The 20,678-nt window shown below is 47.8% G+C and overlaps 9 protein-coding genes and 1 non-coding gene across 10 annotated transcripts; 6 read left to right on the plus strand and 4 right to left on the minus strand.

The window, feature by feature from the left end:
- Nucleotides 1–548: 548 nt before the first annotated feature.
- Nucleotides 549–2,293, minus strand: EDB82DRAFT_61293 (uncharacterized protein). Its single transcript, XM_025730048.2, has 2 exons — nt 847–2,293; nt 549–796 (listed from the first exon to the last, which is right to left on the minus strand). Exon 1 carries the CDS (start codon nt 1,958–1,960, stop codon nt 875–877), a length of 1,086 nt encoding a protein of 361 aa, XP_025589211.1. The 5' UTR covers nt 1,961–2,293; the 3' UTR covers nt 549–796; nt 847–874.
- Nucleotides 2,294–2,997: 704 nt separating this feature from the next.
- EDB82DRAFT_488100 (inorganic phosphate transporter Pho88) lies at nt 2,998–3,808 on the plus strand (the record flags this gene model as incomplete). Its single annotated transcript, XM_025730047.2, has 2 exons — nt 2,998–3,134; nt 3,203–3,808. Coding segments are annotated over 2 exons (532 nt in total), but the record flags the coding sequence as incomplete, so codon positions are not given.
- A 79-nt stretch (nt 3,809–3,887) lies between these two features.
- Nucleotides 3,888–5,417, plus strand: EDB82DRAFT_488102 (XPA protein C-terminus-domain-containing protein). The gene is made up of 3 exons (XM_025730046.2): nt 3,888–4,149; nt 4,207–4,843; nt 4,893–5,417. The coding sequence occupies exons 1-3, from the start codon at nt 4,066–4,068 to the stop codon at nt 5,306–5,308; spliced, it is 1,137 nt and encodes a 378-aa protein (XP_025589209.1). The 5' UTR covers nt 3,888–4,065; the 3' UTR covers nt 5,309–5,417.
- Nucleotides 5,418–5,665: 248 nt separating this feature from the next.
- Nucleotides 5,666–9,068, plus strand: EDB82DRAFT_488104 (WD40-repeat-containing domain protein). Its single transcript, XM_025730045.2, has 3 exons — nt 5,666–6,403; nt 6,453–8,309; nt 8,358–9,068. The coding sequence occupies exons 1-3, from the start codon at nt 6,028–6,030 to the stop codon at nt 8,615–8,617; spliced, it is 2,493 nt and encodes an 830-aa protein (XP_025589208.1). The 5' UTR covers nt 5,666–6,027; the 3' UTR covers nt 8,618–9,068.
- On the minus strand, nt 8,997–9,068 carry EDB82DRAFT_t53. Its single transcript has one exon. It is a non-coding gene; the product is annotated as a tRNA-Asp (tRNA).
- An 830-nt stretch (nt 9,069–9,898) lies between these two features.
- EDB82DRAFT_533137 (uncharacterized protein) lies at nt 9,899–12,634 on the plus strand. Its single transcript, XM_025730041.2, has one exon. The coding sequence runs from the start codon at nt 10,291–10,293 to the stop codon at nt 12,427–12,429; it is 2,139 nt and encodes a 712-aa protein (XP_025589207.1). The 5' UTR covers nt 9,899–10,290; the 3' UTR covers nt 12,430–12,634.
- A 118-nt stretch (nt 12,635–12,752) lies between these two features.
- Nucleotides 12,753–14,733, minus strand: EDB82DRAFT_424000 (major facilitator superfamily domain-containing protein; the record flags this gene model as incomplete). Its single annotated transcript, XM_025730040.1, has 7 exons — nt 12,753–13,464; nt 13,515–13,700; nt 13,753–13,917; nt 13,969–14,162; nt 14,219–14,266; nt 14,322–14,414; nt 14,494–14,733. 7 exons carry the CDS (start codon nt 14,731–14,733, stop codon nt 12,753–12,755), a joined length of 1,638 nt encoding a protein of 545 aa, XP_025589206.1.
- Nucleotides 14,734–16,183: 1,450 nt separating this feature from the next.
- EDB82DRAFT_533139 (uncharacterized protein) lies at nt 16,184–17,429 on the plus strand (the record flags this gene model as incomplete). Its single annotated transcript, XM_025730039.1, has 3 exons — nt 16,184–16,345; nt 16,399–17,131; nt 17,182–17,429. 3 exons carry the CDS (start codon nt 16,184–16,186, stop codon nt 17,427–17,429), a joined length of 1,143 nt encoding a protein of 380 aa, XP_025589205.1.
- Nucleotides 17,430–18,542: 1,113 nt separating this feature from the next.
- EDB82DRAFT_533140 (uncharacterized protein) lies at nt 18,543–19,425 on the plus strand (the record flags this gene model as incomplete). Its single annotated transcript, XM_025730038.2, has 2 exons — nt 18,543–18,968; nt 19,023–19,425. 2 exons carry the CDS (start codon nt 18,543–18,545, stop codon nt 19,374–19,376), a joined length of 780 nt encoding a protein of 259 aa, XP_025589204.1. The 3' UTR covers nt 19,377–19,425.
- On the minus strand, nt 19,426–20,582 carry EDB82DRAFT_488112 (Alpha/Beta hydrolase protein). Its single transcript, XM_025730037.2, has 3 exons — nt 20,426–20,582; nt 19,791–20,377; nt 19,426–19,742 (listed from the first exon to the last, which is right to left on the minus strand). The coding sequence occupies exons 1-3, from the start codon at nt 20,539–20,541 to the stop codon at nt 19,555–19,557; spliced, it is 891 nt and encodes a 296-aa protein (XP_025589203.1). The 5' UTR covers nt 20,542–20,582; the 3' UTR covers nt 19,426–19,554.
- Between the last annotated feature and the right edge of the window lie 96 nt (nt 20,583–20,678).

Below are 20,678 nucleotides of genomic sequence, written 5' to 3' on the forward strand. Positions count from 1 at the left end.
CGAAATAGGAAATCTCCTTGATGTGCCTTGCATCCTTCTGATCTGCAGTACCACGGCATTGATCAACGGCGGCCGTTGGCTTTGTCCCCGTAACAACCCATGTCGTTTCGTCAAAAACCTCATTTCTTCTGTTGGTTCTTAGTCTCAAACGTGGAGCAAGAAAAAGAGACAACTAAAACAACGCAGCGCCGCAATTTTAGGCAAAAGCCTCCACAGAACGAACGGGTAAGGGAAGCCGACACAAACCAAAACTCAATCCTTGGAATGTCATGACATAAATTAACCAAAATCTTTAGTTTTTCTTCTATCGTATCATGTTTCTTCTAGACTCTTGGGAGTTGAGTCATTCTAGCGGGGCTTATTTCTTTCTTTCTCTCTAATCTCTGTCCCAGAGAGTCTTACTGGGTATATAGCCGAGGCAGAGTAGCAATACGGATTAAAGTGGTTGCATAGGAGACAAGTAACAAGTAATACAGGTCAGTCGACGTTGATGTTTCAATGGGGCTGTGAGTGATGCGGCAAGTATGTAATATCTACCAGTTTGTATCAAAACTGCACATTGGGCTGATACCACGTATCAGCCTCGTACGGCACGGCACGCTATCTCAGTGGTGGGATAACGGTGGTGGTTAGAATTTAGGCAGACTGTGGAGGCTGAGGCTATCACTCTCCAAACCTCCCCTCATCACTGGAGCATCATGGGACTCGCAAAGCAGGCCTCAGATTTATTATCACCTCGTATATATTTTTTTCTATCCAAATTGACAAACTGACAGACCGACTTGGTCACTTACCGGTATACAAAAAAATCCCAATTGCTTTTACATATGCTTACCCGACCTTCATCTGCATCTAGGTATCTAGATTCCTGTGATCACGCCGCCCAATGCACGCTTTTGATCTGTCTGACTTCGAGAAACTCGGCATGTCGGATAAGATCTTCCATTGAGATGTCGTTGTCGAGTCTCTGAACTCTCTCGTCATCCCAATGCACGAGAACCTTGGCATGTCGCTTCTCGGGTGCCAAGAACGAGGCAATGCGATCGCATGATGCGCTGGGGTTGAGTGATATAGTGTACGAAGGACCATTCTCTCGGTTCAACGCGCTTCTGGACTTGTCAACTACCTGGATGAGGTATCTGCCCTCTTCTGTGCGCTTGCTGCGTCTTGATCCTGCGGCCCGCTTGGAAGACATCCCGGGGCCCTGGTTCTGGTGGTGGTTGTGATCGTGGGCTGTGCCAATTGGGTGGGGGCAGCATTTACAAGTACACTTTGTGGGATCCATGTTTCGATACTGCCCTCTAGATTCAAGAGGAAGGACATATGTGCCGTATGTTGAGGATCCCCAGGTGGGTTTTGACGCCCGACCGCTGTTGAGGAAAGCGTTGATCTCTTCGGGGGCTGGACGAGAGTACTCACCTTCCCGATGAGAAGTATCTTCCTTTTTGGAGTGAGGTTTGGTCTCCTGACCATCTTGGCTCTCTCTTCTCGAACCTGTCCTCTTCCCAGAGCGAACCGTGTCGGAATGAACTTGGTCTGAATGAACATGCTGTCTTCTCTCAGTGCCAGGACGGCTTTGTCTCTTGGCATTGGCATCTCGTGTGGATTGAGGGCGCTCATTTGCTCTCCCATCACGACGACCTTCCCTGCTTGAAGGCGCTTCTCTGTGACTTGACGAGCGATCTCCTCTTCCTCTGCGATCTGTGTAAGATCGGCCCTCCTCCTTTGTTCGGGTATCTCTAGGAGATCGATGTTGTTCTTCTCTCCTCATGTAAGAACGGTTGTCCCTCTTCGCATAAGAGGGTGTGCGCGACACCGTTGGTGCGCGATAGTAGTCATCACGGGCATGACTTCTATAAGGCTGATCATTGTACCTGTGGTCGCGAGACCGTGAGAAGGACTGAATTCGCTTCCTAGCGGCTGCAGCGTCAAGATCGTATCGTTGAGATGAGTACGACATGATTTGGGTTGTTTCGTGATACAAACCTGGGTATGTATAAATGGGTTTGCGTGCGAATTTCGATTACTTCTATGTGGGATCTGGTGTTCTTTCAGGTTTGTAAGTTTCGATATTGATGTTGATATTATCTATCATATTCACTTCACGAACCCTTCGAGCTATAAGTATCGAGTCCTCGAGGCCAGGCTTGTCGGCCATTTTTGAAGACCTTTGTTGAAAACCGAGCATCGTCATGATGCTGACTGAAGAATAAATGCAAACATCCAATGCTCTTTGTTCCCTTATTGGGCTCTGTCGTACTGTTCACTCGAACAACACTTGGCTGTGACATGTTCACAACTCTTTTCAGTCATTATCGAAACAGCTTGCAGTGCTTCCCTTGTCAATTGTCAAAGGCGTTTTCAAAGAACGATGTCTTGAAAGAAGTCGAGTCTGTTTGTCTATTCAGTTGGCTTGAGCTGCAATCAAGCCTCTTCTTGAGTGGTCCCAAGACGGAAGGTCGCTCATGGTTTGATTAAGGCCAATCCTAAATGGAAACAGTGGGAAGCTGGAAGAATGAATGGCGCAATGAGGCTCAGGGGCCTAGCAGGACCCGACAGTTGGTTTCTAGGGGCTCTGGCAGAGATAGAGTCCCCTAAAACGAAAAGTCGATGCAGTCTGGTAACCAATGACTTGTTTCGTCTTGTCTGCATGTAGTCTTCCCCACAGTGGCCAAAGGGGGCTAAGGGTGCGGCAAAACCGAGAGTCCACTCTCCAAAAGGCCAGCAAAGACATCCCCATTCCGTTCCATCCCACCCGCACTTTAATCTTTGCTTTGCTTCCATTCTCATCAACCTTCAACTTTTTTGGCATTGCCTCGTTTCCTTTCTTTTTCACCTCAATCCTTCTTCGCCGGTGTATTCAACCCGTTAATCAAGATGGCTATCTCTCCTCAAATGTAAGCAACTCAACTTCTCACGCGACAGCTAGTCGCAAAGCTCTTGGTGCAACAATGCTGACATTTCTTGCGATAGCACCAACCTGGTCATCATCCTGGGTATGATGCAGGTCTCCAAGCGCGTTCCCTTCGATGATCCTTTTGTGCTCAACGTTGTCCGCGCCGTCTACCTTGCCAGCAACGTTATCATTGCTGGTCTTTACTTCTACACCCAGCTGAAGATCAATAAGAAGAAGGGTACGACAAACTTTCCGCGGTCTCCATAACATATCCAAGACAGCGCAATGCTAACAAGAGCTTTACAGACCTCACCACCCTCAAGTATGTTGAGCCCGCTCCCATGGGTTCCTCTGAGGAGGGCAAGCTCGTTACCACCACCATCCACGCCTACGACAACGAGCAGATCCGCACCGCTTTCCGTGGCCAGGCCATGGGTATGGCTATGATGGCTTTCATGCACTTGTACATGAACTACACCAACCCTCTTCTCATCCAGAGCATCATCCCTCTCAAGAGCGCTTTCGAGAACAACATGGTCAAGATTCACATCTTTGGCAAGCCTGCCGCTGGTGACCTCAAGCGTCCCTTCAAGCAGCCTGCTGGTTTCATGAGTGCCATGCAGGGTGGCCCTGCCCAGAGCGACAAGAAGGCCGTTGAGGCTGCTGAGCGCTCTGGCCGTGGTGGTGCCAAGGAGGAGTAAACTGCTATCACTGAAAGGATGGTTACAGGTTTCTAGGATTAGGTTTGGTCTTTAGCCAAGGTTGATATCGACCCTGGCTGTACTATAATACAGGTGGTTTACAAAAGCATTTGTGTTGTGTCAAATAGAAAGGGATTTGAGTAATTTTTGGAATGATGTCTAATGTGTACGATTTTGATCGCTATGATAAAATTGGAGGCCGTATCTGTATGCGTGAATTGTAGTCACGTTTTCTCGTGTTAATTGGTGACATAATTAGGATATCTGATCGCGACAATCCGCCCCTCCGCCACCCATCGATCGCCGTCATACCGAAGGACTGACTTTGGACCCTGATTTCCCCCCTACACTCTTTTCTTCCAACTCGCATTTTGTTGCAATCGTCCTCGTAACTCCTATAGCTGTATTGCGAACCCCGTTAATTCCCTCCAAGTTGTTTCGTGATATTTTATAATCCTCCATAACGTCATGGAACGGCCATCTACACCACCTCGGGCGACAAAGCCTGCGCCTGTTATTTCTCCTCCCACACCAGAAGTTACAAAGCGCATAGTATGTCGAAGCAAGAAGCTGATTCTGTGTTTTATTGATTCGCTGACTCTTGTCTAGGAAGAAAATCGACTTCGCGCAAAGGCAATCAGAGATCAGCGTGAAGCTGAACAACGAGCGACCGGCACCGTACCCGAGATTCCCAAAAGCTCCGGCGGCTTCGTACCAACAGACGATGTCTACATCTCTAAAACTGCCGACGGAAAGCGACCTTATAGCTCCATCTCGACGACAGAATCTAAGGGAACGAATCGAGATGGGCGCAACAAGGGCGATGAAGAAACCCTGCGCCCTGCGCGCAAGTTTACAAAGTTCGTGGATTATAATATGAGCGCCATGACAGATACAAAGGGTGGTTTCTTGTCGACAGAAGATGATCCCCATAACTATGCGCTCGGTGGCAAGAAGCAGGACGACGCACAGCGACCAAAGCACATGAGCGTTCAGGAATGGGAGAGGTTACAGTTAATACGGAACTTGAAGCGACTAAAGGCTGGGCCATTCGAACCGGGTCTTAGTGTTCTTGCTGATGACGAGACACGAAAGAAGTGTAGGGATTGCAGCAGCTTGGAAATCGATTTTGTCTGGGAAGAGGTCTTCCATCTTTGTGTCTGCAATAAATGCAAGGAAAAGTACCCTGAGAAGTACTCACTGTTGACCAAAACCGAGTGCAAAGAAGACTACTTGCTTACTGACCGTGAGTTGTGTCACCGGGAATTTCGTTTAGTATCGCTAACATGAAATAGCCGAGCTACGAGACCCTGAATTATTACCTCATCTTTCCAAGCCAAACCCTCATAAATCCCACTGGCACGACATGATGCTATTCCTTCGCTGTCAGGTGGAGGAGTATGCTATCAAGACGAAGTGGGGTTCATCAGAGGCATTAGACGCTGAGTACGAGAAGCGCGAGACTCAAAAGAAGGCTCGCAAGGAGGCCAAGTTTAAGGAGAAGTTGTTGGATCTAAAGAAAAAGACACGAACAGACGCTTTCCGCCGACAGGCCGGCAACCTGAGCAAATCTGGGGCAAGCAAGTTTGGAGATGCAATAGGGGGTGGGAAGCATGTGCATGAGTGGGGAAGGACAGTTGAAAATGAGGACGGAATGACAGTCAAGACGTGTGTTGACTGCGGTATGGAAGTCGAGGAAATGGAGTTTTAAGACATTGATATCTATTTTGACAGGTGGGGCATCACATATAACGATATAGAGCACTATACCTGACTTTGCCGCCGAGGCAATTTATTATAAACAAGCTTTTGTTTGTAAATACTTTGCATTTTGTTTCTTGTTAGCTGTCATCAAAGATAATCAATCCCCTGTTGATATTCTGATGATCTCCAGGGATAATGCAAAGTTGATGCCTGGCAGCCTCACGTTCACAGTTTCCAGTTTGTTCAGCCATGATTGGTCAAAAAGTCGGCGGCAAAGCAGCGATACAGAGCATAGCACCAACCAACAGCGTAGCGTGGAAGTACAGTACCCGACATACAGGACAGCACAACAGATGCACCTCCAAGTACCTGGACTGGCAAGCTTGCTTTCTTTAGCAGCACCCGACCTGACGTCGATTTTTTTCCGACTTACAACCAACATAGACCAAACAACTACATAACGACTTTGTCTGTCCTTACAGCCGGTCCAAGGCCGAATATCTACTGAGACGATAACACGTACAAAGATTCCTTGAATCTTTTGCGCACGAAACTTCCAACCTCTAGCCTAGCCTAGCCTCGCTTCGCTTCGTCACTTCTTCACATCAAAGTCCACCGCACTGAGCTTGTCCGATTTCGAACCGGCACTCGCTCGCCGTCAACGCTATCTTTCCCATACCGACCCGGATCTCCATGCACCCGCCCAATTGAGAGAGGCGCGCTGTGATGGGCCCAAATGCTGGCAACGGCGTGGGCGGAATGGAGATGGGGCCTATGATGCAGGGCAACGGCTCCAACCTGCCCCAGGCCACCGAATACACACTTCAGGGTGTTATGCGCTTCTTGCAGACCGAATGGCATCGACATGAGCGTGATAGGAACTCGTGGGAGATCGAGAAGCAGGAGATGAAGGGCCGCATTGCCAACCTCGAGGGTCAGGCGCGGAGGGCTGATGCCACACAGCGCGTGCTTAGGAAGTACGTTACCATGCTGGAGCGCAAGGTCAAGGAGCAGACGGCTCAGCTCCAAGGACAGGAGGCTGTCGATGCGGAAACGGCTGCTAAAAACGACCGCACTGCAAAGATCCAGGAGAAGCTACGATGTGAGCAATACCCCTAACATAATGGTTTGATGTACTAACGCTGCTATAGCTTCTTTAGAGGAAATGCCTATTCCTGGTGTCGATGGCGTTAACTACGAGAAGCTTGACCGAGGTGACGAGGAAGCTCAGCGACAGGATCTCAAGACCTTCCTCGACCAATGCCAATCCGAATTTATGTACCTTATGATTACCCCCGCAAACCCGCAACCGCCTCGAGAGTCTCCCCCGCTACCGATTATGGAGGATCTGCGAGAGGTTGAGGCATTCGGCATGCCCGCGCCCCAACCTATGGAGCGACAGTTCCAGCTACCCACGCGAAATGCCCAAAACCATGTACAGGACATGAACTCGAGAATGCCCCAGCAGAACCACGTACCTCATGCACAGAACCAGCAGCAGCACTTTGCTCAGAAACAACAAGAACTACAGCCTCAACCCATGGTTCGTTCATCGGCTGAACACCCCCCTGTTATGTACCAAAACAACAACGACTGGCCCGCCCCTGTATCTGTAACCTCTCGACCGGTTGAAGAGCAAGTTACTCCGGCAAACCATGCAGCGGAAGTTCTAGGTGGAATGGAGGATTCTGCTGAGCTCAGAGAGAAGCACTCTGCGCCACCAGAGAACGATGGATGGGACTTTCCAGAGGGCACATTCCCTGAACCTGGGAACTCCCAATCTAACCAATCTCAACCAAATAGACCCGATACGGATGCCTTTCCTGCTGCTGACAACTTGCCCAAATCCCCGAGCCGACGAGACAGCTCCCACCGAAGGAAAGGCTCCATGTCTAGACGACGGAGTGCCGACCATGAACTAGCTTTGGCTGCGCAAAAGGCTGAGAGTGGTAACTTCAAGCTCAGATTCGGATTACGAGGCCATCTTGATACTGTTCGAACGATTATATTCTCTGGGGGCGGCAGTCCAGGAGAGCCAGAAATCTGTACTGGTGGAGACGATGGTATGATCAAGCGTTTCCACATTCCCAGGTTAGACGGCCATGCTGGAAGTCTTGCGCACACGGCGTCGGATCTTGATGTCACAGCCAACTTTACGCACCGTGGTCACTCGGGAGCGATCCTTTGCTTGACGTCATGGTCTCCTTCACCAAACTTCTCGACTGGAGGTCGCGCAATTGGCGATGGCTGGATATTCTCTGGTGGCCAAGATGCAACTATTAGAGTTTGGGAACGTGGAAGGGTTGATCCCAAAGCAACTCTCGAAGGCCATACAGATGCTGTGTGGGCTATTTGTGTCCTTCCAGCAACTCTTGGTCAAATATTCGGAAGCTCAAGTCCTTACGGCAACACTGATCGCATCTTGGTTGCGTCGGGTGGTGCAGACGGCAGTGTTCGCTTATGGTCAGTCAGCGCGCCTCCTCAGTTGAGCTCACCACAACCTGGAACGAACCGAGCCATGACTGGCCGCGGAGGTAGAGTCCGCGGTAACTCGATGAGCTCTGGCAGCGCGTTCCCCAACACTCCTCAGGCTACTATTGCATCGAACTCGCCCTTCAACCACACCCTTATCCATAATATTTCGCGTTCGGACGGTTCTACAGCTAGCCCGACGTGCATTGCACCTCTGGGTACTACTGGCGAATCATTTGTTGTCTCCTATTCGGATGCCGCCATTATTGTTTACGATACACGAACTGGTGAACAAATTGGCACGATGGATAGCTCCGAGACATACGACCAGACGATCAAGACCGGCGTCAACGCTGTCGTGGCGACAACAATGGGTCTTGACCAGGCCAACCAGAATCACAGCGGCGCTATGGGCGAGGAAGATGCCAGCTCAGGCGCCACTGGCGGTGGAAGATCAATGGCTGGCTCAGGTGTAGAGGGTACCATCATTTCTGGCCACGAAGATCGCTTCATCCGGTTCTTCGATGCTAACAGCGGTAAGTGTTTTGCATTGATACGAGAAACAATAACTAATAAATGTTCAGGCCAATGTACATACAACATGATTGCCCACCCAGATGCCATCTCCAGCCTATCTCTCAGCCCCGACGGACGTGAACTCGTCAGTGCCGGCCACGATGCCTCACTCCGCTTCTGGAGTCTCGAAAAGAGGACGTGTACACAAGAAGTGACAAGTCACCGAGTGATGCGCGGCGAGGGTATCTGCGCCTGCGTTTGGAGTCAAGACGGAAAATGGGTTGTCAGTGCTGGCGGCGACGGCGTGGTCAAGGTATTTGCACGATAATGGAGACGGCTTATGACAAGGTGGTTTTTGGTGCGGGCGGTGCATTATTTATTGCCTGGCGGTTTCACGGCATTGTAGCAGTTGGATGACGAGATGAAATGGCTTAGCAACGAACGGGGGAAGGCCCATTGTGTTATAGTATTCTATGTGTGTTTTTGGAGGAAAGGACGATTTCGCTTATTTTATACTACTCGTCGATACCCGGCATTTAGTGATTTGCTCTTTTTTACTTATAGCATTATCACAGGGAGTGTATTTTATAGTAACTCACATATGTAATGACGCTGCGAAAAGGGAATTATGATTGAGATGGTTGATTGATAGAAGCTTCAAAAAAGCAAAAAAAAAATGAAGACCTGCGTATCACAGATGGCTGGATCTCTCCCGCCGGGAATTGAACCCGGGTCTCAAGCGTGACAAGCTTGCATACTGACCACTATACTACGGAAGATGAACAGTCTAGAGACTGTTGTAGTTGGGGGGGTTGTTGACAAACGGTCCGTCGTAGTAGTTTATATTCCCTACAAACAGTTGGCTCGAAGGTTTGGCGCTAAAGATGGAGCTACATAGTAGTTGCACGACTACATATGAGTCAGGCGAACTCTACTGGTGTTAACTCAACCTATCCCATCTATCCTTCGAAAAACAAGCTTCAACTAATCGAAAAATAAACTGGCACGGCATAGAATAAGTCAATAGTGATGCAATATCTTTTTGAGGGGGTTCTAGATTGACATGATTGTTTACTGTTGCAGCTGTACTTCGTTGAGTTTTATCCCACCCTCGCCCATCTGGATATCATCATATGTAACAAACTACACTTTGTCTCTGCACCGCGTGCGTACCAAAATGGTAGACGTTTAGTGGATTAACGGTATCTTCATTGAAGATTCGCCCTGTTTGCTAAGAAAATCTTTACCTAATGAAGAAAAGCTACTGATGATGAGACACAGTTGCGTATGTCAAACCGGGCTGCGGCTTGACGACTAAGTAACAGCGCACAGTCTTCTGAGAACCTATTGCTATCTTAACTATGGAACCTCTGTTCCTTTTTTAATTCATTTATTTGCCAGAGCGCAATTAAAAAGGGCCAGTATAAGTAGGTATATCAATGGAGATAATACTAGGGTGATCCAGATAGATATTGTAGAGGATTGGACACTGATTTAAGTACCTGGAATAACATTTGCACCCCCTGCTGATAACTTGACTGTATATACATGTGTGGAACTCTACTGTATTCTGGTGGCGCGGTACTCAAAACTCTCCACCTCATTTCATCACCGACTTTTCATCTTTCATTCTCATTTTCATTCTCATTTTCACTTTCACTTTCACTTTCACTTCCATTCTTTATCTTTCATCAATCTTCTTCAAGAACAAAACTACCCCGCAATACAATTATATGATTATACATTCATCTCAAAACACTCATACCTTTTGAATTGTCACACTGTTACGTTTCCACTGTCCATAAGTACACGACCAAGGCACTTAACCTACACCTCTAAATCAGGATATATATATGGGACCCATTGAAGATTAGCCAAGGCTTATTGGGCTTTCCATTTCCAAACCCCCTTGTCGATCTCAGTCGGTTTCAAAACATCATTCAAAAACACAACAACAGATCTTTCTACTCATCAGATACTCTTACAACAACCCAGGCGAACATGGTCAATGCAGTAAAACCCCCTCCAGGTTGGTTAGCCTTGCCAGCAACAGCAACCGACGAGGAGAAGGGTTACTGGAATGAATTCCTGGAACAATGGCAGCTGCAAGAGCGCAAGTTCGAGGAAGATGAAGATGAGTGGAGTAAGATCTCACGAAAGCTGAAAAAGGAACCGGCAGGCAAACTATACAATCATTATATTGGGAAGAAAGTGCAACATAAAGATCTCACTTGGGGTCATCTTGTCGCAGCTCTTATCCTTTTTGGAAAGGATCAGGTAATAAATTCGACTTTTGGCAAGAGGATTCAGGAGAAGTATCCTAAATCAGATATCACAACCATGCAATTCAACAAACGGGGGCCAACTATTAGAACATCAGCTCAAAGTAATAGAAGAGGACAGTCAAGGTCAAGGCGAGCTACAAGCGAACATGAAGAAGAGGAAAATGAAGAAACTGAAGAAGAGCAACAACTATCAGAAGAAGGACAACGAGTACCAGAACAAGAACAACAAGTGCAACAACAAGTGCAACAACAAGTGCAACAACAAGTACAACAACAAGTACAACGACAAGAAGGAGAAGGACTCGAAAACCACCGAGTCCCCGAAGAGGTAGAAGTATCAGCGCCAGCGCCAGTGCCAGTATTTTGGAATACAAGGAGATGTTTCACCAATACCACCAGTTCCGGGCCAAAAACCAGTAGCTGGCGAAGCGGTAATATCTTCGGAGCCGCCCCTCCTCCGGGAATTCCAACAAACAATCATAGCCAGTCTCCTCACCCTCAACACGGAACGACTAGGTCAAGAGACAGCGCAAGGCAGGCCCAGGCAGAAAGCGCCATCAATTGCCCTTCTAGATCTAGTTTTAAACAACCTCGGGCAAATCCCCAATCTAACAAACCCGAAGCCAGCGGTCCTGTCCAGAATCGAGAATCCCTACACCAGCCAGACTCTACTATAAACGTTATCTCAAACTTCGACCCTGACACCACCACCAACGTTGCTCAAGAAACTCCAGACTCAAACCTCAGACAGGCTCACGATTCTATGACCATCAATAGCAGTCTTGGACCCGGGGAGGGTTGCGATGGAATTTATTTATTGGAAGATACCGTTACCGCCGCCAACACTACGGCCAGCAATGGGCTCCCTAGCAATAATTTCACCAGCATTGATCTCACGGACGCTGGACTTACCGGTAGCTCCGTGACCGACCAGTCTCACAACAGCAGACTTTCCAGCAATACCTCAGCCAGCAGGCGTAGTGGTGTCTTCCCCCCAAGTCCATGGAGCACGGCAACAAGCAGGCCCACTCCCAGAAAGCGGAACATTGACCAAGTTGGAGATGATATCGCACCAAGGCCCAGCCCAGTCTCCTCAGCTGTATGGGCATCGCTCCTATCAAAGCCGTCTTCCCCTCATGTTAATACGTTTGTGGAACCTATCAATGCGACTTACGGACACCTCACCAACCACACTGGGGCTCTTGAGCAAATCTTACAACGCTACCATCAGTTAGGCGGCTATGTAATTAGCCTGGACGGGCCTGAAAACGAGCACACGCAACTGCGTGAAAATGGCATCAGTATAATTCGCGATATTGAGACCTGGGGTTTGCAGATAATCGAATCAAGAAATAGGGTCACGGCCGAAATCGAAAGCCTTCGCGAATCCAACCATAACTTTGCCAGGTCAAATCAAGAATTAGAGTTGGCAAACACCGAGACGGCCAAGGCAGAAGCCAACAAAGCCCTCGACACGCTTGTTTCCCAATTTGCCGAGCATCTATCCGACTCTAGAGCAAAGTTTGACACGTTCCGGCAAGATGTTTGGAAGTCACTTGAGGAAAATGAAGCAACAACTGGTCGCTCCTTGCACCAAAAACTGGAGAGTTTGGAGGCCCAGATGAGCACCACAACCGCCACTTTGAAGGAGGATCGTGCTAGAGAAGTGGACATGATGCAGTCCAAGTTGGAGCGTTTGGAGGCGATGCTCGAAAAATCGACTGAGAATAATGAAAAATTAGAGAAGCGGATTGAGGGGCTCACCGGCGTCGTCGCTGATATTGGAGCTGCTACCGGCGTTGTTCACTCAGAACAGCAATGGAATACGGCACTCGAAATGTACGGGCTGCTGTAATGGAGATGCATGGCAATATAGGGAATTGTTGTATATATAGATCTTGCTTGCGAAGGTGATTTGGCCAGTCGATCCAGTCAGAGCCACATCATCGCCGCTGTTACGAGACAAAACGAATAGCGTGTTTTTTAAGCATATCTTTATTATGCAAATCTTGTGTTCTATCTTTTGGCTATCTAGTCTAGCTTAGCAACATATACCAGACTCTTTTGTAGTGCTGCATAGCTTCCCAAGTCTATAGCCTGCCACCTCTAATGAGTGACAGGTTTTCTTATCTTCCGACTCAGATGTTACATAATCAGGAGATGTAGCTCTCGTGCCGTCTAGTGGACGAATCTAAAGTCCATGCGTTGTTGACCCTCGTCCTTGGTGTTAAGACGATAATCTTGCTGCTGCTCCTTGGTCAAAGCATTCCATCTTCTATCGCGAACCTGGTTTCGCCAGATATAAAACCATTTGGCCAAGTAGAACAGAACAATATTAACACAAGTGATACCAAGGATCACCCTGTTTCCTCGACGGTACAAAGGCTGATCATCTTCACGGAAGATGTTGGACGCAGCAATGTTACCACTCTGCACGGTCATGTTGTATAGAGCGGCACTGATGGCTCTCGTGCGCACACTGTTGCTGTTCTTGGCGTTCCATCCCACGAGGATAGCGTGGCAGTAGGGGTAACTGAGAAGACCGGTGATGAGAGCGTATCGAACCCATGGGGAGATGTCAGCGGGAAGGACAACCAAGGCGAGAACCCAGGGGAAGATCCAGATGTTTGAAATAGATGAGAGGATGCTTCGCTCCTTGACGCGGCCTGAGAGCCAGGTAATGATGAGCAAGTTGACTGCGAAGAGAAACTGGGAGGGGATGGCGAGAAGATTGGCCTGGAAGACGGAGAAGCCGATCTGACGAAGGATGAAGGAGAGATAAGTGTTGAAAGGCGAAGGAGGAATGTAGACCATGAGACCAATGATGTACAATGGATACTGCTCCCAGTCCTTGACGGCCTTCCAGAGCTTGGAAAGGTTGACAGCTTCTCTGTTATGATGTTAGTAGGAGCTCAATAGTTTGGATGTCGTTCGCCATACCGGTTGTTCATATCACCCTTGCTGGGATCATCGCGAAGAAGTCTGTTCACCATGATGTACTCCTCGCGCTCGTTGAACCAGCCATCTTTGCCACGGAACCAACTCTTGGTTTGGCATGGGCCCGGAGGCATGAGGACCCAAGAAAAGAGACCGATAATGAAGGTAGCAATTGCCTCAAGGAGGAATCTTGACGAGAGTTAGCATCGGTTTCGAAAACTAGATAGTATCAGGCACTTACAGCCATCGCCAGCCACCCCATCCCAGAACACCTCTCATCTGGAGAATACCGGCAGCAAGCAGAGAACCAACGATGTTGCTGGTACTGAGAGCGGTCCAGAAGAAGGCTAGCCTGATGGGAAGCTCGTTGGACTTGTAGAAGTAGGTGAGCCAAAGGACGATATCACTATACTTGTTAGACACTGCCACTAGTAAGGTTAAGTAAGACTAGACTCACGGGATGAATCCACCCATCAAAAGACCCAAAAGAGCCTTGATGGCAAAGTAAGCACTCCTACTCTGGAGCGCAGCCTGTGAGCCCGATACTAGGGACCAGCAGCAGATGAGGAATGGAATCCATCGATCGGCACCGAGTTTCTTGCTGATCAAACCGCTGGGGAGTTCGGCAGAGAGGAAGCAGACTAGGAAGATCTGGGTCATTTGTGTTAATGATTTGAGTGTTACTACAGGAGAGAAAGAGTACTGACTGTTTGGCCATAGTTGAAGTCATTGGTGTTCATGCCAATCTCTGGTAGCTATAAACGATGATCAGTTTTGACCCAATAGATATGAAGATGAATGTTTACTTACCATGTTATCGGAAATAGCACGGTTAATGTTTCGACGGTGGAAGTCTAGGGAGAGGAACATGACCCACGCCCATAGACAAATTCGGAAGTCGATCTATACAAGCATTAGCAGATATTCATGACTGAGATGGAAACTTGAAAAGCTTTCTCAAGTATTCAGCAGGATAAATCACCTTTCGAATGAGTTTCTTCTCCTCGCTTTCCGTCCAAGTAAAGCTGGGATCAAACCGGTGACGGTTCTCATACTCGGCCTTTTCGTAGACCTTTCTCCAACGGTCGGCGATATCAGGATCCGAAAAGGGATGCTCGATCGACGAGGAACCAGATTCATCGCCGCTGTCAAGAGGAGATTGGTCATGGCCCTTGACGTCAAGCACCTTTGTGGTCTTATGACCATCATCGCTGGCAGCCATTGTGGAGGATAGTACAATGTACTAATAATAGCTGAGGTCTTCTATTTCCCAAAGACAGGAAGGTGTTGGAAAGATGCCGCGGAGATGTCTGAGAATGGATGGATGTTGACGGATGCATGGGTGACTTATAAGTGATTGAGCTCCCCTTCTGGTTTGGACTTTAACTGCATGGCTGAAAAATTCCCCTCTAGACTTGCTAAGATTCTCAGTCAAGAAACGAAACCGGGGCTATCAATGTCGCGATGAGCTTTGGAAATCACCTCAAGTCTAGGCGAAGATGGGTGCTTTACTACTTGATAGACATGGCGACCCATTGACCCCCCGATATGCGAACTAGGGTATCAAAACTAGGGGCCATCAGACTAAAGATTCATGGTTAATCCAAGATGTTCGCTTCTAGCCGATTAAACGGGTTCTAGTCGAGTTATTGCCTGTGAGAGTAAATCAACATTTGCTCCGGCAGCCAATAACGACCCTTGGATAAGGCTGCGTAAGTTGATATCAAACCAAGTTGTATTCAGCTTATGGCTAGTAAGGGACCAAGTACCGAGTTTTGACTAGAATGGCAGTCTATTGGGGGGGGGGTTCATGATATCTCATAATGATGGATATGGCGTGCTGGCCAAGAATGGTGATCGAGCCAATCGTTGCTAGAACCGACCGAGAGGCCGTGAAAAAGACCAAGGATCTAGAACTGACCGAATTATGCTATCAAAAGTTACGATAGATAAGATAGTATCAATATATAGCTAATGAGAGTTGAAGTAGAGTTGTCCTGGTGTAAGTTTCGAATATCTGCCAGGTATAGTAGATGGCACCGTGGTATAAGTTGGCCAACTGTAACTCATCTATATTTCAACCAAACAAAATCTGATGAAGTCAAATACAAATAATATATGATGCAAATCGGGCTTATGTAACTATGATATATCCGAGACATCAACCAGCTGCATTGATGCTACTCAATTGTCGCATTGCGTGACCTATCCCTAGAAATTGCGACAACCACCACAACGTTTTCCATCCCACGTATCAACATTGCGCAATAACCTTTTGCGACATCCGATTTCAGTAGTCTCTATCGGTATTTTAGTGATTTCATAGGTCGCATTGCACCCCCATCCCACGAATTGCGTGCTCTGAGCCCAAACACAAGCCGATACCTTAGTCGATCAGCGTAACGAATGCCACACTCACGCAATGTCTCTCGAGCCAGAATTGGTTCCGATATCATCTTTATGATCATATTGGTGCGTGGCTATGACGGATACAAGCTCCTGAGCTCATGTTTCCCCGCGTTGTAAATAGGCACATCATTACAAAGGAATGTCTAGTCATCAAGAGTCAGCAGTGTATATAAAGGACTCGGTTATCTCTCAACTAGACCACTTTTCCACAGCACCAGACACGCATTTGAGATCTACATAACAAATCTCATAAACAAATCACAATGGCTCCTTCAGCTGTTGAGACAACGACGAACCCCGTCACGGAAACACCAAAAGTGAAGCTATACTCTGGCCATGTCGAGGGTGCTTACAAAGAGCTGTCCCCTACTTCATACATCCGAGAGTCCGAAGAAAAGGGCATCGATGGTCATGCTGCCGCCAAAGTGAGTCACCTGCACTTGTTGACTTGATCTCCATGTATTGACTTGGATACCAGTATCCCAACTATCTTCCAACCTGGAACCCAGACCAGGTCTACCCCCCTCTAGAGCCCTTCGAGCACTATGAACACGGCAAAGATGCAGACCCTAGCTTCTCAAACCTCTTGAAGTCAGACACCAAAGTCTCTCACCTCACTCCAACAATCGGCACTGAGATCGAGGGAGTTCAACTAAGTAGTCTCTCTGACGCCGGAAAGGATGAACTCGCTCGTTACGTTGCCGAGCGCAAGGTCGTAGCCTTCCGAAACCAAGACTTTGCCGATCTCCCCATCGCCGAAGCTCTCAAGATTGGAGGATACTTTGGCCGTCACCACATCCATCCCACCTCTGGTTCTCCTGAGGGTCACCCTGAAATTCATCTCGTCCATCGAAGTGCGGGTGACAAATCCTACGAAGACTTTTTCAAAACTCGCGTGAGCTCTGTTGCCTGGCATTCTGATGTCACGTACGAGCAGCAGCCCCCCGGCACCACGTTCCTCTACGTGCTTGACAACCCCGACACTGGTGGTGATACCCTCTTTGCCAACACAGCCGAGGCTTATAACCGACTTTCACCTACTTTCCAGAAGCTCCTGCATGGACTCAAGGCAACGCACTCTGGCATCGAGCAGGTTAATGCCAGTGTGAAGAAGGGTAGTGTTAAGCGTCGTGAGCCTGTTGTGAACGAGCATCCTATCGTGAGAACACACCCAGTAACTGGAGAGAAGTCACTCTATGTCAACCCTCAATGTAAGTGACACTATAGAGGTACCCGAACACATTACTAACATAGTTACTAGTTACAAGAAGCATTGTCGGTCTCAAGAAGGAAGAGTCTGACGCTATCCTCAACTTCCTCTTTGAACACATTGCCTGGGGCGCAGACTTCCATGCCCGCGTCAAGTGGGCAAAGGGAACTGTTGTAGTATGGGACAACCGATCTGTTCAGCACACTGCTATTCTGGATTGGCACTCTGGTCAGCGTAGGCATTTGGCCCGCATCACACCTCAAGCTGAGAAACCGTACGAGACACCGTTCGAGAGCTAAATCTAGTATGATACATATGACTAAGAAATAAATGAATACTTTTAATGAATGCCGACCTTGTCGCCTTCGTTTCTCTTAGGTCTCCTAGGTTGAATAAAGCGCCATGGCTATTTGGTTCAAGCTGTCATCTCTCCCGTTCCCTTCTCTCCCGCAGTGCCATCCGCGTCTAAGAGAAAGATTTGAGAAAACTCTCACTCCACAGCCGTCACCATAACACCAAAACTTCCAGAAAAGTCTTCATGTCGATTCTCAGAACACAGACTACGCCTCACCATTTCCACAGATCTCAAAAACCAGAAGCCAATCCTGGAGCCAAAGGAACCTTGAACTCTTAAGCTAGAATAAATCGAAGCTCCACAGACGACGTAGATGTATTCCGGATGTGTTATGGAGTCGGGGATGGCGATGGGCGACTGCATTCCAAAGTCCCTGAGCCGACTGGCCAGTCACTTACACGGCCTCTGGCTGTAACGGTAAGCCAGGTCTTGGGATGGTCCACAAATGAAGGTTAAGAGCAAGCCACAAAATTCTCTTCTTACTATGCCAAGTCTTCTTTGTCTTGGATATTGTTGAAGATGTGGGAGTTGTCTTACATGAACCACGTATAAGTGAGATGAGATAGTTATCACAACCTACTACAAGAACTCACATTCATATTGTAAAAGGATATATCGTTATTCTGCTCAACGATATCATATCACCTATGATGCTTAACCCTCTCGCCTCTCTTCAAGTTCCAATTCCACATTCGCTGCATCGAGTCTAGTTCAGGAACAACTGGAATTTTGCCACGCCCACTATTAAAGGTACAGCGCATCTAGAGCCACATAGCTTCAAACCTAGAGTTTTGAATCATTAGAAATTGACTCTTGTCAGTGACAAACATTGGCCGATCATAAGGGCCCAGGTATAAGATGGCGAGGTCTCTCTCCCGTTTGCGGTTGTTGTCTCAGTCTCTCTTTAACTACCAACGCAACAACTTGTAATTTCCTTGTTCTCTTGTTCCTTGATCTTGTTACTTTTACAGATCGAATCCACTCTTTTGAATCAAAAGTATTACTCTGACGCACACACATATATCGTATAACATATACAAATCTCAGTTCATACACCATGAAGGCTTCTCTCGCTCTCTCTGTCCTGGCATATGCCATTTCAACCGCAGCTACAAGCATCCACCACCGCCGGGCCGACAACCTCCTCCCTGCTGCCGGCATCCCCAAGGCTGGCTACAACGCTTATGGGGGAAACTATGATCATCCCGAGACCAACCAGTTCCAGCCTGTTGGTCAGAAGCAGACATCTTCCAACTCTGGCTCAACCACCAGCAAGAATACAGACAAGAAGGCAACTACTCAGTCTCCAAAGTGCATCTCAAAGGGAAAGCTAGAGTCCATCGTCAACAAATACGTCTCTACTTTTTCAGGTATCACTGACGGCGGAAATCTCGCAAAGACCATCTTCAATGACGATGTCAAGTTCTATTCTCAGTCGATCTGGTGGACTGAGTCTTCCAATAAGATTAGCAAGTACGCCAAGGTAAGCACTCTCACTTTCCACTGTCATACAATTATGCTAACATATGCTCGCCAGAACGACAACTATCCTCCCGTCTACAAGAACCTGAAGGAGCTTATTGCGGGCAACATTGAAAAGACCAATGACCCTAGTGCTTTCATCAAGGGTGCTGTCGCCTACGGTTGCAACACCTTTACCATTTACTGGAAGGGCGACTTTGAGGTTCCCAAGGGTAGAAACCATGGCCGTGGCAATGGCATTGATCTTGTCTTCTTGAGTCCCAAAACTGGTAAGATCAAGAAGGCTTTTTCAGAGTACAACACCCTCAACCAGGTTTACAACTGGGGTGCTCACATCACCTGGGCTAAGGATGAAGTCTGCTGTGACTGCCCTGTAGTGTTTGACCCCAAGTGCAAGTGTACCAAGTAAAGTAGTTACATGGCTGGTCAGGCATTTGTAAGATAGTTGCTAAGGGAATAGAAGGAAAAGGAGTTTGTGGGTCTGTATTTAGGTATTTGGAAGGCGTTGACTATATATACAATCTTTACAACCATAATATCTAGAATATCAGACTTATATCCTAGTGACTGATATGTCATCAAATCTATCACAGACGACTAGACACCTTGTGTTCATCGCCCAAGAAGACATTGATCAGCTTAGAAAACTCATCTGCATACTGATAAAGGAACCCATGTCCAGAATCAGGGTATAGATGCAACTGAGCCTGTGCATTCTTCAATTTCCTCCACATGACAATGCTGTTTTCCGTTGGTAGCAAAAGATCATCACTCCCTAGTTTGCGTCAGCATATGTTATCAACAAACAATGACTTCAACTTACCGTTCGCAATCAAGACAGGTATGCGCAGCTCCTCAAGTCGATCATAAGACGCATCCTTTGCCTGCTTTGGATCCATAAACTTCGCAAAAGCAATTCCCTGTCGCCGAGCATTGTCCGGATCAACATGCCCAGTCCTGTCCTTCCTCGCCCCTGTGATCCTCTTCCACGCAGCCTCGCCTGCGGCTTTGCTCTTGGCTGATGTTCCAAACATACTAATCATGAAGGCATTTTTGTGCTCCTCCTCTGTCTTGGCCCCACTGAGAAGGTTGAAGGGTGTCAAGTCGGGTGCTGGTACCGTACCCTCGCCGCTGCTGGGCATGGTTCCGCAAAGAATCAGACGACGTACAAGACCTTGTCCGTTGAGGGCGACAAGCTGCGCAGCGCATCCGCCCATTGAGAAACCCATTACATCAGTCTTGTCAACGCCGAGTGCTCGCAGAACATTTATGTAGTACTGCGCCCATAAGAAGTACTGTTTGGGAACTTGTCCTTCTGAACGACCTACGCCAGCATTATCGATCATGATGATGGGTCGCTTAGCAGCGAGGGGATTTATGAGGGCTGGATCCCAATGATCCATTGTTCCCCTTTCTTGTTTAGTCTTTGAAAGCTACAGAGATTGAATTGATACTCACCTAAAGTGCATAAGTAATGTGAGGGGCACACCATTGGTTTGGCCGAAGCGTCTGTAGGCGAATTTGATGCCATCTACAGTGATGAACTGGTTTTGAGCGGTCTCGTAAGTTGTCATTTTGTAAGATTGTTGTTCAAGCAGCTGAGCGAGTGGTGTTGTATCAATGAATATGTAAGTCAAAGTAAAAGATGCCGAGGTTGGTCGGCATTCAACGTCAGCTGATCCGGGGAACCCTGTCAATGAATACTTTCCTC

Source organism: Fusarium venenatum (genome assembly GCF_020744135.1).
Source record: "Fusarium venenatum strain MPI-CAGE-CH-0201 chromosome Unknown EDB82scaffold_1, whole genome shotgun sequence".
Lineage (NCBI taxonomy): Eukaryota > Fungi > Ascomycota > Sordariomycetes > Hypocreales > Nectriaceae > Fusarium > Fusarium venenatum.